At 46.2% G+C, this 19365-nt stretch overlaps 1 protein-coding gene across 1 annotated transcript; it reads right to left on the bottom strand.

The window, feature by feature from the left end:
- Positions 1-1632: 1632 nt before the first annotated feature.
- Positions 1633-5209, bottom strand: LOC124690560 (glyceraldehyde-3-phosphate dehydrogenase 1, cytosolic). The gene is made up of 12 exons (XM_047223934.1): positions 5119-5209; positions 4981-5004; positions 4780-4880; positions 4198-4313; positions 4005-4104; positions 3363-3509; positions 3200-3260; positions 3010-3107; positions 2442-2584; positions 2232-2315; positions 2057-2146; positions 1633-1960 (listed from the first exon to the last, which is right to left on the bottom strand). Exons 1-12 carry the CDS (start codon positions 5120-5122, stop codon positions 1915-1917), a joined length of 1014 nt encoding a protein of 337 aa, XP_047079890.1. The 5' UTR covers positions 5123-5209; the 3' UTR covers positions 1633-1914.
- Between the last annotated feature and the right edge of the window lie 14156 nt (positions 5210-19365).

Raw genomic sequence — 19365 nt, 5'->3', positions numbered from 1 at the left:
GTTGCAAGCAAATGAAGATAGGAAGGTGGCAAGAAACTTGGAGAAAGAGGGCCGAAGATGATGACATTGTCATTGCTTTGGAGGAGAGGCTAGCCGCCAACGAGGAGAGGGAGTTGGCTTTGGAGAAGAGGCATACCAACGAGGAGAATCTACGCCTAGTGGAGGAGGAGAGGAAGCTTTTCTTGATAGATATTTCCCACATGGATGAGATGCAAAAGGAGTACATTAACCTTGCTCGCGACAACATGTTGGTGAAGAAGAGATTGTTGGTAGCCGACATGAACACATCCATGGCCAGCATGTTTGGAGGAGACATGACCATGTTCGGAGGAGGCATGGGAGGCATGCCCTCCATGGGAGGCATGGCTGGCATGTGAGGCTTTGAAGGCATGGCCGGCATGGGAGGAACAAGCTATGGAGGAGTCTTCAGAGGAACTATGGGAGCATCGGTGAGTGGTGTGTATGGAGCCATGGGAGCACCACCGGGAAAATTCGTGGCCTCCATGGATCTACTATTCCTCCTTCAACCCAAGATGTCGATGAAGAAGAAGTAAAAGAAGGCGATAACTTGAAAAATACGGAAGTGTGGAATGCATTTGTGATATGAAAATTATGTGTTGCACTTTGTGTCCATTTAAACCATATGTTGTGTGTGGTTGTTGAACTACATCATGTTGTGTGTCGTTCTTGAACTATGTGATGTGTATGTTGTACTTTGTGTCGAATTTAAACTACGGTAGATCTTTTATTTCATGATTTATATGAGTATTTGATCTTGTTGAATGCCCGCTGTATTTTGGAGCGTCCGGCGGAGGAACTTTTTTAGCGCCCAAACATGCGCTGCATAATAAAACGTCCTGCGGAGAAAATTTAATTTAGCACAGCGTGCGTAAAACATTTACAGCGCGGTTGCAGAGTCAAAATTTAGTGTGTCTGTTGGAGACTACGGTTCGGATTTACGCCGTAGGTTGGCGCCATGCCGGGAGGAAAGTACCAGATTCATGGTGCCGGATCTGGTGCAGGCTTCTTCACCTCGCTCTCGTCGCGGAGCTCCCATGGTTGGACTGGCGTCGCGGAGCTCCCATGGTTGGACTGGAGCCGGAAATGCAATAGGGAAGCCGGCGAACCACTTCATCCATAAGGCATGTGTCCGGGTTCTTTGTCGCTGATGAATCTGCATCAGGGGCTGCAGAGTTGCTCTTGTCCCTCTGGTTGGCCTTGGTGGCGGGAGGAAAGGAGAAGGGAGGTGCTGTGGACTCTATATGCAGGTGGTCGTGAGACTCTGAGAGCCTGTGGAGTCTACGGCTTCTGCAGCAGTTCCATAGCAACAGCGCTGCTTCGCCTGCACTATCTTCAGCCAAGAGAACGGCCCTGCTGCACTTCATTCGCTCGATTTTGTCCGTCCTCCTTCGAAAGATGTTGAATGGCTTCAGTGCAGCCACGAACTTGCTTCCCCAAGTGGTTCTGTCCGCAGCCAAGGAACTGTAAGAGTTTGCCCACCGCCGATTCTAATTATCCACACACATACAGCAGCCCTCGCTACCAGCGCTATTAGACAACACAGACGGCAAGGCAAAGAGTAAAATGCAGAATGCAAGCATGAAACCTCACATAGCAAGTTGAAACAAGATAAACGACGGAACTGAACGATATATATTTTTTCACAAACGAGCAAAAACGAGTTCTTGATTAGCAACTCCATTACAGGCAGTAGTAGTAGATACGGAAAACAGAAGGCAACTTATGTCCAACTAAGCATGAACTCGGCGTCTGCCAACGCCGTCCAGATTTATTCTCTCTGCATAGACAAAGAAAAGGCTCGTCTCCGACTCGCCCAGAAGAGAAGCGGAACACTACCGTGCCTTGGCCATGTGGCGGATCAGGCCTTGCCGCCCAGAAGAAAAGCAGAACACCCTACTGTGTCTTGGCCATGTGGCGGATCAGGTCGACGACACGGTTGCTGCATAGGATTTTGTTTCAAAGTGTTAAACGGCAGGGGGGAGGAGAACAGCACATTGTATTGTACGCACAAAATGAAACCAACATTGCAACTCACCTGTAACCCCACTCGTTGTCGTACCACGAGACAAGCTTGACGAAGTTGTCGTTCAGAGCAATTCCAGCCTTGGCGTCAAAGATGCTCGACCTAAATTGCATAAACAGACAATGAGTAACTGTCTGAGTGAGAAGACTTGACAGTTTATGCCAACAATATGAAGACATCCGCATACCTGCTGTCCCCAATGAAGTCAGTGGAGACCAAATCCTCCTCAACATAACCCATGATGCCCTTGAGGTTTCCCTCAGATGCAGCCCTGAAAAAACAATTAGCATAACCTTGTCAGTGGCGTTCTGGAAAAAGCAGCAGAATAATAGAGATTTCTGCAGAAAGAACTCCTGTAATTGAGCATGGGATGCTCTAAGATTAGAGCTGCACTTACTTGATGGCCTTCTTGATGTCCTCATATGATGCAGCCTTCTCGATTCTAACAGTGAGATCAACAACTGACACATCAACTGTGGGAACCCGGAATGACATACCGGTAAGCTTGCCGTTCAACTCAGGAAGAACCTTGCCAACAGCCTGAAAGCCATTAATATCATTAGTAAGTGTGTCAACTTGAACAAAACAGCATGCTATCACGGCTATGAAGGTGGAAACAAACACATCCATTTCCCTGAGAAGTGAGATAAACAGCAGACTGAACACCAGAACACAGCTGTGCACATGATATTTCAAGTTGTAGCATACTAAAATCTGAAATCTATTTAACTGGCCCACAGTGCTAAATTAAAATGAGTGTGCACAATATTAACTATCAAACCCCAAGTTCCGCACTTAAGTATCCTGTAACAAGGCAGGGGTCCACTTATCGAACACCGGATATAGCACATAATAGAAGAAGTTACTACTACATTAAGCACAGAACAGTCAATAGAGGTAAGAGAAGACAATGCATTCAAAACAATTTGCCTTTGAACAAATGTCGAGCACTATTCTTGGCATACCTTGGCAGCGCCGGTGCTGCTGGGGATGATGTTGAAGCTTGCCGCCCTCCCACCTCTCCAGTCCTTGCTTGAGGGTCCGTCAACAGTCTTCTGGGTGGCTGAGAGAGATAAAAGTATTACCTGTGTCAACTTCCTGATAATTTTAACAGTCCAATAATTCACAAGATCATGGCCGTCAACAAAATCTTACCAGTGATGGAATGAACAGTGGTCATCAGACCCTCAATAATACCAAAGTTGTCATTAATGATCTGGAGAATGAAATTAACCATTGTTAACAATTAATGAACCGTGATCCCAACATCAGTCATCAGTCATTGAAATGAAGTGATATATGAAGAAGTAAATCATGCCTTAGCTAGGGGAGCGAGACAGTTAGTGGTGCAGCTAGCATTTGAGACAATGTTAACGTCTGAAGTGTACTTGTCCTCATTGACACCAACAACGAACATAGGGGCGTCTTTGCTTGGAGCAGAGATGACCACCTTCTTGGCACCACCCTGATATTTAAAGAACAGCGTAAGACATAATCACATACCAAGTGTTGGAACAGCATTGCAAAAGCTAAGTTCATGTAAAACAGAGCACTTCCATGCAACTAGCATCGAGAGCAAGGACTGCTAGAAGAAGATTTTGTATCTGTGCTCAGTCAACAAAACTATATTTTAGGACACTGAATATACCATCATAAATACTGATGCCAGTACTTGCTAAGTTACTAGAGCATACCCAAATCAAAGTAATCAACTAGATAAATTCTGGGGCAAAAGAAACTACAGTCTCTACTATGTCATTCCCCTGCTTCTTTAGAGTGTGTGTTCACTGACCAAGCTTACACACACTAAGAAATCACAAGTAGAAGTTACAGAATACCACTTGTAACATAAAATGTCAACAAGGTATTCTTCCTCAGTCTGGTATGCAATGGCCAAAAAGGACACATAGTCAAAAACAATATACCAGTAGGAAGATGAAAACTGGAAGTTGAATTATACCTTCAAGTGAGCAGCAGCCTTGTCCTTGTCAGTGAAGACACCGGTGGACTCCACGACGTAGTCGGCACCAGCCTCAGCCCATGGGATCTCCTCAGGGTTCCTAACGAGTAACAGAGGTTCGAACATCAGTTTCACAGCTACAGGCACACAAGCCTTGGATCAACGGTTCCAAGAAGCTGCAACATGGTACTACCTGACGCCGAAGACGGCAACTGCCTTCTCGCCGAAGAGGAGAGTCTTGTCGTTCTTGAGCTTGATGTCGCTGTGCTTCCAGTGGCCGTGCACGGAGTCGTACTTGAACATGTAGGTCTGCACATCACAGAACACACAATTAAGAGTTAGCAAACAGGCCTAGAACACAGAAAATCGCATCCTGCAAATACTCATGCTGTACTGACTGAACTGAAATACTCCAGCAGACAGAGGTAGTAATAATTGTGGAACCCATCAGACAGTACAACTCTGTTTCCAAGATATGTAATCATCGAAGAGAAAGAAAAAAAAAACTCTTAGCAGTTGGTGCCTGGCATATTACAGGAAATTACAAAATCTTAGCAAAATAGAAACGACTGAACTCTAATCAAACTACTGAACTCTTATATGAAACTTGAGACCAATACTGAACCACTCAGGCCACTAAACCGAAACCATCACGAAAGAAAAACTAACCACCGACCCAGGCATGCATGTGCTAATTCAAACCGGCGGTAAAACCACTGTAAACCAGCAGATCTAACTACGGAACCGGGTGAAACCCGCAGATCGAGGTGCATACCATGTACTCAGTGGTGATGAAGGGGTCGTTGACGGCGACGAGCTCGACATCGTCGCTCTGGAGGGCGACCCTGGCGACGAGCCTTCCGATCCTTCCGAAACCTGAGCAAAAATCAGCCACTCAAATCAGCACATATCCAACCAGTTCTCACCTCGCCGATCGGTAAATCCAGACGAGCACTAGGAACAGAGTGAAACTTACCGTTGATTCCGATCTTAATCTTGCCTGCATGCGCCCCAAATCAAGCAAAAAAACACAAAAACAAACACCGATCAGATCAGGAAGCAGAGCACAAAAGCAGCAAAGCAATTCGAGGGATGGATTGGATGAGCAACTTACCCATGGCGCGAGTGGAACTGTGACGACGCTCGAGACGGAGATGTTGGACGGGATGGGGAGAAGTGTCTGGAAAGCGGATGTGGAGAGGGTTTAAGCAGGGGCGGTTTATATAAAGGCAGCAGAGGAGGAAAAGGCGAAATGGGGCTGCAAGAAAAGTAAACAAATCCAGAGAAATCCTTTGATTAAGCCCGAGGTGCGCGGGTGACCTGTCCCCTCCGTTCCTTTCTCAAGATGCCACGTGTCCCACTGACCGGTGGGCCCGTAACCTGCGAGACCCACGTGTCATCGACGGTCGGGGGCGGTCGCACGTCGTGGCCGCCCGTGGTTTCTCGGACAAGAAAGAAGAGAAAATGCGAATATTTTGCTGCGGTCCGATGGTTTCTTGCGCAAGGGAGAAAAAGGCGTATTTGCTTTCCGGTTTGTTTTTTGAGAGAATTATTGCTTTGCTGGTTCTTTTTATTAACTTCCAATAATGCTGGTAAAGAAATGCGTCGGCGAAAGTAGACTGGGGATTATTTTTTAGGGCGGGAAATGCTCATTTGTTCTTGGTGTGATGCGCAGTAGCTAACTAGTCTAGTAGTGTCTGGTTGGTACATGTGTGGTACAGGCTGAGCAGTAGAAGGTGGTGGTCCGAAAGGTTGGGCGGCCGCCGGCGACGGCGAGCAGTCGGCGACCCTCTCGTGTTTGTCCGACGTGAAAGAGATGGAATCCTCTCCTCGGGATCCTCTGTTTTGTGTGCCCAAGTGTGTGCTTGTGCTGGACTGATCTTTTGCCACTACATTTCAATTGCATGATCCAATCAAACTTCTGAACGAGTGATGTCTTGTGTTCTCAAACCATCTTCAAAGGTTTTTGGAACACGTAAAACCGCTTCCAGCCAAGTTCCTCAAAAGTTTTTACGATCTGGGCGGTTCAATATTGTGTTCGGCATCCCAAGACCATTAACACTTCGCAGGCGCGCCGAACGCAACGCATTGCGACATGACAAGCAGTGGGCCAGCCATGTCATTGATGCATGATGGCGACATGATTGTTTTCTTCGGCATTTACATCGCCGTCAACCTCTCGTCAAGCGTAGTAATGTTCGTGTCGGTTCCCTAGGTGGCCACAGCGAGCCCTCCCATGCACTGCCCCACGTCGAGAGCGTCAACTCCCCCCCCCCCCCCCCCCCCCCCACACACACACACACTCTCGTTGCTCTTTATGTCGAACCACCGCGTCAGAAGACGCTTGGCCGCGAACAGATTTGGGTGCCGCATCTTAACCGTCTCCATGGCGTGGGCCTTGTACGGTGCGTGATACCTAGTCCTATCGGACATGCGCCTGCTGACATGGGTATACCATATCGCATCTTAAGCATTGCTATCCCTCGTACAAAGCTTAGGAAGGAATAGAGAAAAGCCCACGAAGAAGTCCGGGGGAATCCGGAGATGTCTCATCAGGAAAACTAAGCCCATATCGGGTGAACCGACATATATTGTAACTCGACCTTGGCTGACCGATTTGTTGATTCGCCAGTGTCCTCCTCCCTAAAACCCAAATCCATCATCATGGGCATTGAAGAAGTTAACGACGTATGGTGGATGGCGACGAAGGGCGTTGGAATCTCACTAACGTCCAAGAAGATGAAGTAGATTAGTTTAGTTTACATGAATTTCCTTCAAACCATGTAAAATATAATGATAATTTTAATTATTGTTTGAATTTGAGTTTTTCAAACAAATGTTTGGCGGAAGTGGCTAGGAAAAACGGGCATGCCCCAAATGCAGCACCACGTGACATTGTCCCCATTCAGCCGATACGACGCTTTTGTCGGACATCGTTTAGGGAATGCGATTGGAGATGCTCTTATGAATTACTCACCCCATCAGCGCATAAGTGTACATCTATTATAACTTTTGTCCGGGTCAAATTTATTAAAATTTAATCAACTTTATAGGAAAAAATTAACAACAATTATGATATTGTGTTAATACCCTTGTATACATAGTTTCACAATACTCCAATTTAACGCTATATGTTGCTACTCCCTCTAATCTAAATAAGCTCACGCAAATTTATTGAATCTAGATAGATTTCAGACAATATTTTGCCTAAACATAGTCAATAAATTTGAATCAAAAGTTTGATCAAACTTGAAAACATTAGTTTTTGGCTAAAATTAACGTCACACTCGGCAAGTTGTGGCAGAGATATTGTCGGAGCTGCGCCTCACGGGAAAGCAACGAGGACAGGCAAAGCGTGCCGCGTGCAGGATGGATCCGGAGATCTGGCGCCACGGCGGGCGTCCCGTGGCGTCGTGGGGTCTCCGACCACGACCATCCGGACGTCTAGACGCAGAAGATGGCCATATATCCCCATTTCCTCGTGCAGATAATTACGCGACTGCCACCAGACGAATATACTCCACATATATGCCGCGCGCCTTCCAGATGCTTCTCCAACTTTGCTGATATATAGCAGCCTGCTCTCGTCAGCTCGCACGCTCGACCGCAACATGCGGGGTTAGGAAAGTGTCCCCGTCGCCATTCGTCGGGTTCCGGCGAGCTCCGACCGTGGTTTTCACTTCGTTCCACCGCGGCAGGCAGCAAATCTTCAAACCTTTTGGATTGATTTGAAATCCGACGTTTGACAGACTTGGGGGAAACGCACGTACCTACGAATTTGGTCATATTCTAGCGGCTTCTGGAGAAAAGCAGGAGGGAGAGTTCGCGGGGTGCGACTTTGCAGCTCGCCTGGAGTCGTGACCAAACAGAGCCTCGAAAATCGTGATCAAATAATCATACAATATTTGCACAGGTTACATCTGCAAGCCTGCAATCGCTGACAATTTTATGCCCAAATTCAAACATTGGCTTGGGTTGCTCATCAATCGTTCCGAATTCGAAACGTTCACAAAAAAATGAAACAAATGAAGAGGTCGGCCGTAAATAACACTATGGTTGAGGGTATAATTAAAAATAAAGGCAATTACGTATTTCGAGAAAGAAATTTAACTATAAATTTGATCAACAAAATATAAGATATATACCATAAAAATTATACCATTGGATTCATATTCAAAACAAGTTTCCAGTAGTATAATTTTTATAATATATATCTTATATTTTGTTAACCAGATTAGTAGTCAAAGTTTTTTCTCGAAATACGTAATAACTCTGTAAATCGGTATGGAGGGAGTAACATAATCCCAAATAATCAATCTTGTGTTTTCCATATGTACGAGTCTTAGAGGCTAGTTTGGTCACGACATTAATTGTTAGTACGCTAAAAGATGTTAAAAATTTCAATCTTATTCAATTTTATTTCACCAAAAAACACCGGGTGAGCATACATGAACCACCACCGAGTTGTTATTATAGACATAAGAGGACAAGACAATCAAGGTGATGTGCTTTTTCTTTAGGAGAGACTAATCTATCGGCTGGTTGATGGGAAAAAGGTAGCCATCCGTAAAGAGGGTGTAGTTGAGCATTACTCTGGAGGGGCACATGTCTGCTCCGCTATGATGGCCACAATGTTGGCCTCGATACGAATGGTGTTGACCTAGTTCCGATGGTTTTGGAGCTTGCGGATGGCTGCGGTGGCCTGCTCGGCGACCGCGGCCACGTCCCCGCCGAGGAGCTGGAGTTCCTAATTCAACTAGGGCAAGTGAAAAATACCCATATATTAATATTGAACTTTTTTTATTTTTCATAAGTTGGTTTATCATTAAATGTATGTATCGTGCTCTTATTCATATATATACTCTTTGGTATACTATTTAGAAAACTACTTATTTTTTCCATATATTAAGTACATTTTTTTCGTACAATTATTGGATTTATCATTACAAACATTTATAGCACTAAACTACAAAATTGTTGCAACTTTTGTATTACAATTATTGGATTTATCATTACAATTATTTTGTTGAAGTATATATATTGCCATAAATCAGCAAGCCATTATTTTCTCATTATTTTACCAATTAATGTATGCCCTTGAAGTGTTACACTGTGTATGTCTGTATAATGTTACGGTAGTATGTTAAAATATCTACAGACCTTGGGTGCGTGTTTGTAGTGTATTTGAAACTAGCAAATAAGGCAAAGATATTTGGAGCACAAGACTATTAAGATTCAGTGGAACTAAGTAGATAATTCTAAATGATGTGAGAAGCTAGGTGGCCATGGCCATGGCGTGGCTGGGTGTCATGGCGCAGCAGCTCTGGTGATGGTGGCGGCACCGACCTTAGGGTTGGTGGCGATCTAGATGGCTCGCTACCTAGTTCAAGGCATCGTTGCTACAATCTTCGTCTTCTTGCACTAGCTGCTCCGGGGAAACCCATATATAGGTCTCCTAGATCGAAATATGGGGATGTGTGGCGCCGTTCTCTACCTGGGGCATCGTTTTTGGAGGGGCTTTGAGGTGGAACGGCGTGTTTCTTACCACATCGACAATGGTGGGTCTCAATGCCATGGCACCGTATGATGGAGGATGCATGTTGAGGTGCGCGCGTATGAAGGAGGTACCGTCTGGCACCATGGTGGCGTCAATAGCAGGATCGATAAAGTTTATGCGGATCATAACCATAAATATTGCTTAGAGGTTTTGATTGCGGTGACGCCATCTGTAGCGTGTACATGAGGTGTAAGAGTATGTTAAACCGAATGAAGTGCTCTCGTTTCGCCTAGAGAGTGTCTTGGGGTTTGCGATATGTTCCCTATTTTTAGCTTCTTTTTTTTTGCGATAGTTCCCTATTTTTAGCTGATGGATGGATTTCACTTTATTTCCAGGTATAAAGACTTCTTGATATGAACTTCACCTATTGCCACGTCTATGGATGTTGTGTAGATGCTTCTTGTTTTGGTCTATGTTCTCTATCGTCCTTTGTTTAATAAATTAATTTTAAAAATTGTATGCATCTTTTCAGTGCAGAAGCCGCGAATCTCATCAATCATATATGAACTGCCAACTATGCGCATGCATGCCCCTAAATTCCAATATAGAAAGTGCCAACTAGTGAGTTTGTCCTTAAATAATCTCTTCCAATTTCGCACGTAGGCGATGCTTGTTTTGTAAATATCCTCTTCTTGTTCTTGGTGATAAGTAGTTAGTCATTATTATTCATTTAACTTATGGTATGTAACATATGTTTTTATATTAAAGCATGCATGAATATCTAGAATTCAGAATTTATAAGTGGCATTATGTTTTATACGTTATTTACGTTGATTATAACCAGTTTTAGAAATGGACAACACAGTTAGAGGTGCAAGTGGAATCCCGCCAAAATCCTACTTATAGTTTATTTTAATATTTCTATTGTAAATTTATGATCAAAATTTTGCATGATAAATATCAAAATAAATTATAAGTGGGATTTTAGCGAGACCCCACTTAGACACCTTAAGCAGGAGTGTCTCACTGTTAGGCTATGATGCACTTAGTGGCCCCTCTCCACTGGTTGCATAACCCGAGTCAACACTTAAGGACAAGCAATGCGATTGTTAGAGATGGAAACATCGGCTCGTACCACCGTACGCTGGGCCAGAATGAAACGCCTCCGTGACTCAAACTCTGGCCGAGGAAATCCGCCGCCGCCGAACCGCACAGGCTTTGCCTGGCGACACCCCTGGCAGTGGCGGGAGGGGATGGAGAGGAAGGGAGAGCTAGAGGAATCGACGGTAACCGTCTGACATGGCGCGGCGCCGTCGTGCAGGTGCGGGAGGGTAAGCGAGGAGGGAGATGTTTGAGTCACTAAGATAAAATAAGTCTACAAGTTAATTAATATAGTCATCTATGATAATACTTTTATGTTACTATGCACTATAAAGATAGAAAGATAGATTAATATCATATGCATGACGCTAGTCTCCTCGCTATAACTAGTTTTGGAGAAATCGACATATTTATTAATTAGGTAATAAGTTTATGCAATTATTTGCCACATGGCTGACTTTTAGGTCAGCTTGAATCGCATAAGAGCAAATAAAATAAGTTCTAGTCACTAGGCTATAGTGATTAACCAATGTCATTAAAAAAGGACCCATATGTCATTAACAGTACACATCATGCATGCAAGAGAGGAGGATAGAGAAATGAATTTTTAATCCTTGTGGACAACCCACAAACTTGTGGTAGACCTTAAGCTTAAGATGAACTTTGTAGATAGCCACTATGTATAAGATGAACCACAAGGTTGCCACATAACTTATGGTGTGCTTTTTTGCACATAGTGGATGCCCTTAGAAGCAACAATTAGCTATACGACTGTTGCGGTCAGAAACCCACCGGCGAGTAGCGACGGGCAACACCGTAGAGCCGGGAGGCTTCCAGGACTGCGGTGGACCCTGGTCCCTCGGGCGACGGCCCGCAATGCCTTCTGGCACACGTCCTGGTGCTTACGAGGGCGTGCCACCTGACCTATACCCGGTCAGGAAGGTGATGGATTGTTTCGACTAGTTTCCTGCATGGCAAACACGTAAACATTAAATACGAGCCCCAATCGGCTCTTAAGTTGTTCTGTGGATCGGCTCAAAGAGTCGATTGCCCCATGGTTCACATTAGATTTATAATGACATGGGGATCATGCTTTATCAATATCAAGCTAAAATAATCTACGATAGTCTAGGGTTTTCACCATATAATCGGAACATCCTATGCGTAGTTGAGCCTAGCAAATACGTAAGATGATGGAAAACCAGCCCTAAAGAGGCCTAAAAACCAACGTGAAGTTTGATGGGATTCGTAGCATAGAAAACAAAAAATTTCCTACCGCGAGAACGCAATCTAAGCCAAGATGCAATCTAGAAGACGGTAGCAACGAGGGGATGAACGAGACTAACCCTTGAAGATTTCCAAAGCCTACAAGAGGAGGCTCTCGTTGCTGCGGTAGACGATCACTTGCCGCTTTCAAAAGCGCGTAGAAGATCTTGACGGTGCCACAATCGGGCAGCACCTCCGTACTCGGTCACATGTTCGGTGTTGATGAAGACGAAATCCTTCTCCCCGTTCCAGCGGGCAGCGGCAGTAGTAGATCCTCCTCGGAATCCCGGCAGCACGACGGCGTGGTGGCGGTGATGGTGGAGAACTCCAGCAGGGCTTCGCCTAAGCGTATGCGGGAGAGGTGGTGGAGGAGGAGAGGCTAGGGTTTGGGGAGAGGGGGTGGCTAGGGCGCCGGCCATGGGCAGCCCTAGGTGGTGCGGCCAAGAGTGGCTGCCCCCTCCCTCTCCTCCTCATTATATAGGTGGAAATCCCCAAGAGTTGTAGTCCAAGTCTTCGAATAAGACCCCAACAACAAAACCTCCCATAGGTGGGAAACCTACTCAAGGTGGGAGTCCTACCCAAGGTGGGACTCCCACCTTTCCCTTAGGTGGGGTGGCCGGCCACCTATGGTGGAGTCCACCTGGGACTCCACCCCTTAGGATTTGGCTGGCTATGCAAGGTGGAGTCCCTCCGGGACTCCACTTTGCATGGTGATTTCTTCCGGACTTTTCTAGAACTTTCTAGAACCTGCCATAAATGCACCGGATCATTTCCAAACTTGGAATATGACTTCCTATATATGAATCTTATTCTCCGGACCATTCCGGACCTCCTCGTGATGTCCTGGATCCCATCCGAGACTCCGAACAAAACTTCGAACTCCATTCCATATTCCATATCTACTTTAAACGACATCAAACCTTAAGTGTGTCACCCTACGGTTCGCGAACTATGCAGACATGGTTGAGACCTTTCTCTGACCAATAACCAATAGCGGGATCTGGAGATCCATAATGGCTCCCACACATTCAACGATGACTTTAGTGATCGACTGAACCATTTACATACGATACCGATTCCCTTTGTCATGCGATATTTTACTTGTCCGAGGTTTGATCATCGGTATCTCTATACCTTGTTCAACCTCGTCTCATGACAAGTACTCTTTACTCGTACCGTGGTATGTGGTCTCTTATGAACCATTCATATGCTTGCAAGCTATTAGACGACATTCCACCGAGAGGGCCCAGAGTATATCTATCCGTCATCGGGATGGACAAATCCCACTGTTGATCCATATGCCTCAACTCATACTTTCCGGATACTTAATCCAACCTTTATAACCACCCATTTACGCAGTGGCGTTTGATGTAATCAAAGTACCTTTCCGGTATAAGTGATTTACATGATCTCATGGTCGAAAGGACTAGGTAACTATGTATCGAAAGCTTATAGCAAATAACTTAATGACGTGATCTTATGCTACGCTTAATTGGGTGTGTCCATTACATCATTCATATAATGACATAACCTTGTTATTAATAACATCCAATGTTCATGATCACGAAACCATGATCATCTATTAATCAACAAGCTAGTTATACAAGAGGCTTACTAGGGACTCCTTGTTGTTCACATAACACACATGTATCAATGTTTCGGTTAATACAATTATAGCATGGTATGTAAACATTATCATAAACACAAAGATATATTATAATAATCATTTTATTATTGCCTCTTGGGCATATCTCCAACAAAGTTGATCCCCGGAACAATCCCTCTAGAGCTTAATAAACCACGCCTTACGCACTACCGGATCGTTCAACCCGTTTATAAGGCCTAACCATACGGATATCAAACCAATCCTTGAAGAACAAGGAGCAACTATAACGGATTAGATCTACTAAATAAAGAACAAGCAAGATGCTGGCAGCTAGGTATCGAGGGGCAGCGTAGCTAAACAAGTACATCATGAAAGCATCGACGTCAACCCCAAAACACCTAAGATAAGGGTGTTGCTCGCCATCAAAAAGGCTTCAGCACGAGCAACACCAACAACGAATAAACTGATACTGCCTAGATCGCAAGATGCGATCTAGGCAAGCATGTTGCTTACCCGGGAGAAACCCTCGAAACAAGGGGTGGCGATGCGCCTAGATTGATTTGTTGTGAACGTGATCGTCCTCCTTTCTCAATAACCCTAGATACATATTTATAGTCCGTAGACTTTCTAATCTTGGGAATAAACCCAACCGTGTACGAGCTAAACTCTATCTCTTAATTCTAACCGACACGTAACCTACTATAATTTACAGATACACGGGCAGTCTAGCCCAAACTTCTTGTACAAGGCCGGTTCAGAGACACTTCAATATACACGTCTTCTAAGCCCCTCTTCGGTCACGGCCCATCTCCAGACTTGGTTAAATTCTGGCGATAACACATGCCCCCCTGGTTTTGGCAATGATAATTTCAAAACCACTCCGTTTTTTCTTCGTAGGGTCACGTCGTGGCAGAGCAGAACCGTCGCAGTATCCTTCATCATGATGCCTTGTCTTCTCAACTTCTCTGCACGATTTGACAGATTCGGCACCATGTCCTCGGAAACCGCTACGGCATTAAATCTCCACTATACCCCCTTTTATTTAACCGCGTCGGGCAACTCGCTTCTTCACCCCCCTGCTCAGTACTAGCCACCGAAAAACCCTCCTCCACCATGGACTCATCCTCCTCCTCTGCTTCATCGGCTCTCTCCTTCCAATATTCTTCCTCAAGTGAGCCGATGCCAGAGCACAACCAATGGGATGAGCAGGAGTGGGACTTCGACTTCGTGCCAGATGGCCCACCCGAGGCCCTCGTAGGGTCAGATGGTGATTTGCCCCTGACCGATGGGGAGAACGACCTCCGGTTCCTCATCGACGGGGAACTGGAGGCGAAGAGTGAGGATGACCTCCTCTCCTGGGGTAACTTCACCCCCTCCGACGAAGAGGAAGAAGAGGAGGACGAGGAGGACGACGCCTCCTCCAACGAGGAGGAAGAGGAGGACGACACCTCCTCCGACGAGCCGCCGGCGAAGCGCTTCCGCGGCTGGGCCTGGTCAGATGACGACGAAGACGACGATGATGAGGAGGAAGAAGCCCCTATTGAGGGCTACGGCAGTAGCAACGAGGAGCTCGCCAGCAGCAGCACCGGCGGCGGCTACAATGGCGACGACGAGGACAACGACGGTCCTTAGAGTAGGGACCACTAGCATAGGACTAGTAGTAGCAATCTGTTCTCCTTTTGTTCCTCCGTTCCTGAGCAATCGGCTCCTCCTTGTAAAAAATCCCCTTTTTAAATCAATGAAGAAGGATTCCATGCTTAATTCTTCCGATTATCAAAATAAATCATTGCTCGAGAAGCCGATGGCAATACATCGGTCTTTGCCCAAAACACCAGCAAGGCCAGTCCCACAATCGAATGTAAAATTGAATGGTGACCTGAAATAACAGTTGTTCCTCTATAGTCGATGGCTCCGCATCGGCTTTTCAGCTCTAAAGTCGATGTCAGTGCATCGGCTATGCTTTTGTTTAGATTTTTTTACTGGCCGATTTAAAATCGGCCCCCGTATTTCACTGCCTATCATCCCACATACTTGGGAAATACTTCTTGAGATGCTGGCCATTGACGGCCACCGGGAACTTCACACCATCCAATCTGCTCGAGCATGTATGCATTGCCCTTTAAGACTTTGTCAACCCTGTACGGCCCGTGCCAATTTGGAGACCATTTACCATACGCCTTGTCCTTAGTCCCCAACGGCAATACAGCTTCCCATACCAGATCACCAACGTGGAACTCCTTCGGCTTCACCTTCTTATTATATGCACGAGCCACCTTGGCCTTGTTCTCCTTAATTTTCTCAAGTGACCAAAGTCTAAGTTCCATCAGATCCTCAACGCTATCACTCATCAGGGCTGCATACTCTTCAGTTGTCAAGTCATTCTGAAACGTGACACGTCTCGACCCAGCCGTGATCTCCCAGGGTAACACGGCTTCTTGTCCATAGACCAGATGGTATGGCGAGGTTTTCACCGCTCCATGACATGACATGCGATAAGCCCACAAAGCCTCCGATAATACCTCGTGCCAACGTCTAGGATACTCGTCGATTTTCCTCTTAATCAGCTTGATAAGGCTTTTGTTGGACGCTTCAGCCTGCCCATTTGCTTGAGCATAGTATGGGGATGATCGGATCAACTTAATTCCCATGCCCTCGCAGAAATCTCTGAACTCGTGAGAAACGAAAACCGAACCTCCATCGGTCGTGATGGTCTGGGGAATCCCAAATCTGTGAATGACGTGCTCTTTCACGAAACTGATAACATCCTTCGATGCCACAGACTTCATAGGGACGGCCTCCACCCATTTAGTGAAATAATCTGTAATGGCCAAGATCCACTCGTGGCCTTTGCTCGATGCAGGATGGATTTTGCCGATCATGTCCATGCCCCATCCTCGAAATGGCCAAGGCTTGATGATGGGATTCATTGCTGATGCGGGCACCATCTGAATGCTTCCAAACCTCTGGCATGCCTGACACCCTTTATAGTAATTAAAACAGTCCTCAAGCATGCTGGGCCAATAAAACCCTGATCGCCTGATCAACCACTTCATCTTATGAGCCGATTGATGAGTCCCACAGGCGCCTTCATGTACCTCGTGTAAGAGCCGATTTGCCTCGGCCGTTCCCAAACATTTGAGAAGTAACCCTTCCAAGGTCCTGTAGAACATGTCATCTCCAATAAGGACATACTTCATGGCCTTGTACCTTATCCGTTTAGGTGCCCCCCGAGCCGGATCTTTCAAGTAATTGAAGATATCGGCTCTCCAATCATCTGGCTCCATGAAATGTATCTGGACATCGGCTCCTTCCGTTGTATCCTTATAGCCTGACGCCATCTGTGCGAGATCGTTTGCCTCCATATTCTGCGACCTCGGGACCCAATTGAAGTTTATGTACCTAAACTGCGTCATCAGCTCGCGGCAATGCATCCATAACGGGAAGAGCGGTTCTCTCTCACACTTGTATTCGTCCGTGAGCTGGGAGATCACCAACTTTGAGTCTCCAAAGAGTTCCACTGCTTCTGCCCCGGCTTCAATTAGCAACTCCATCCCCTTACGTACTGCTTCATACTCAGCAACATTGTTGGTGCAAGGGGTAGATAGCCTGATGGAAAAGGTGTAGGTTGCCCCCCGGGGTGACACGAGTAGGATGCCGATGCCGCAACCATCATCGCAAACTGACCCATCGAAGAACATGGCCCATGCACGTATAGACAAGTGTCTGCTATATTAGTGTTGATTCGCTCGGCGATCGGATCGGCCAAGGCTCTGTCCTTTGATCGCTTTCGCAGGTTGATACCGGAGATCCAATTCCGATAACGCAAACATCCATTTACCGAGTCGGCCTTTCAAAACAGGAGCCGACAAGCATGTGCTTGATGACGTCTCGATTTGCAAATGATGACGATTTCTCGCTGTCGAAAGATGTGACGAAGCTTGGTGCGAGTAAAAAATAGGCAGAGGCACAACTTCTCGATCTCCGGGTACCTCGTCTCTGCATCCAACATCCTTCTGCTGAGGTAGAAAGCGACTCTTTCCATGCCATCATAGATTTGCACTACCACTGAGGCGATAGACGTATCGGCTACTGACAGGTAAATATAGAACGGCCTGTCTTGCTGGGGCGGAACCAACACGGGCGGCTTCGTTAGATACTCTTTAATCTCATCAAACGCTCGCTATTGCTCTGACCCCAGTGAAACTCCTCATCAGGTTTGATTTTTACCAATCCCATGAACGGCTCAATTCGTCCTGACAGATTAGAGATGAATCTTCTGACGAAATTGATTTTGCCGATGAGACTTTGGAGTTCCTTCTTGGTGGTAGGTGGTTTCATTGTTCGTACTGCCTCTTGACTTTTCGGGCCGATCTCAATTCCACGTTCATGAACTAGGAAGCCCGGGAATTGACCGGCCGTCACACCAAAAGCACACTTCTTTGGATTCATTCTAAGTCCGAACTTTCTAGTTCGGTCCAGGATGCGTCGCAAATCCTCCAGGTGAGACAGACTTGACCACCACGTCATCAATGTAGATCTCCACCAACTTGCCGATCAGATCATGAAAGATGTAATTCATGGCTCGTTGGTACGTTGCACCGGCATTCTTCAACCCAAATGTCATGACCACATACTCGAACAAGCCCACCGAACCTGGTACTCTGAAGGCCGTCTTGTGTATATCTTCTAGAGCCAGGAAAATCTGGTTGTAACCGGCGTTGCCATCCATGAAGCTTAAAATCTTATGACCAGCCGCTGCATTGATCAACGTCTCAGCTACCGGCATAGGGTACTGATCATTCGGAGTGGCTCTGTTGAGATCGCGAAAATCTATGGCGACGCGCCATCGGCCGTCCTTCTTCTCCACAGGTACGATGCTAGATATCCACTCGAGCATACCTGCATGGCCTGATGAACCCGGCGCTCAACCTCTTCTCAATCTCCTTCTTGACTTCTTCTAGAATTTCGGCCTTCATCTGCCGTGCTCGTTGCTGGAACGGCCGAAATCCTTTCTTAAGAGGTAGCCGATGCTCGATGATGCTCCTGTCTAGCCCGGGCATCTCTGTATAATCCCAGGCAAAACAATCTGGGTATTCTTTCAACAAAGCTATCATCAAGCCCCTCAGATGCGGATCTAACTTTTTGCTGATAAATGTTGGTCGTGGCTTATCCCTAGGACCAATGTCGATCTCTTCTAGCTCATCAGCTGACGTAAACCCATATCCTAGCTTTCCGTCGCCTGTTAGATCGACGTTGAATACAGGCGGAAAGTATGGCGAGGATAATTTTGGCTGATTGCTGGAATCGGCCTCCATGTCGATTGAATTGCTCAATGAAGGTTTACAACTTGTATGTGCTACCTTACAGGAGGGAGTCTCCCTACCACGACTATGTGACATGTTTGAAGTGAGATCCTTGCTTTTTATTTTTTGGGGCCGATCGTAGGGATCGGCCTTGCCACATATGTCGATGGATGTTGCTCTTGCTACTCTATCAGGCCGGTGGATAAGACCAGCCTCACCCCGTTTTTTGTCACCTCGATGCGATCACAGCCGTCCAAACTGATTCCAGAGAGCGGCTCTTGGTCTTCCGAGTCCCAAATGTTCATGCCGGCTATTGAGACGTCGATCGAGTCATCCGCATGTACGACTTCTACGTCGTCTCCATCCCATCGTATCGTGCATTGGTGCATTGTAGATGGAATGCAGCAGTTGGCGTGAATCCAATCCCTTCCTAGCGGGACAGCGTAGGTGGTCTTGCTCGTCGACGATGAAGAATGTCGTTGGGATCGTCTTTCGGCCTATGGTTAGATCCACGTTCGTGACACCTTGCGTCCCTGATGCTTGGCCGTTGAAGTCGTTTAGTGTGACGTTGGTCTTGATCAGATCGGC

The sequence above is a fragment of the Lolium rigidum genome, chromosome 1 (assembly GCF_022539505.1).
Source record: "Lolium rigidum isolate FL_2022 chromosome 1, APGP_CSIRO_Lrig_0.1, whole genome shotgun sequence".
In the NCBI taxonomy this organism is placed as follows: domain Eukaryota; kingdom Viridiplantae; phylum Streptophyta; class Magnoliopsida; order Poales; family Poaceae; genus Lolium; species Lolium rigidum.
The sequence above is the reverse complement of the archived record's forward strand: the minus strand, read 5'-3'. Positions and strand labels throughout refer to the sequence as shown.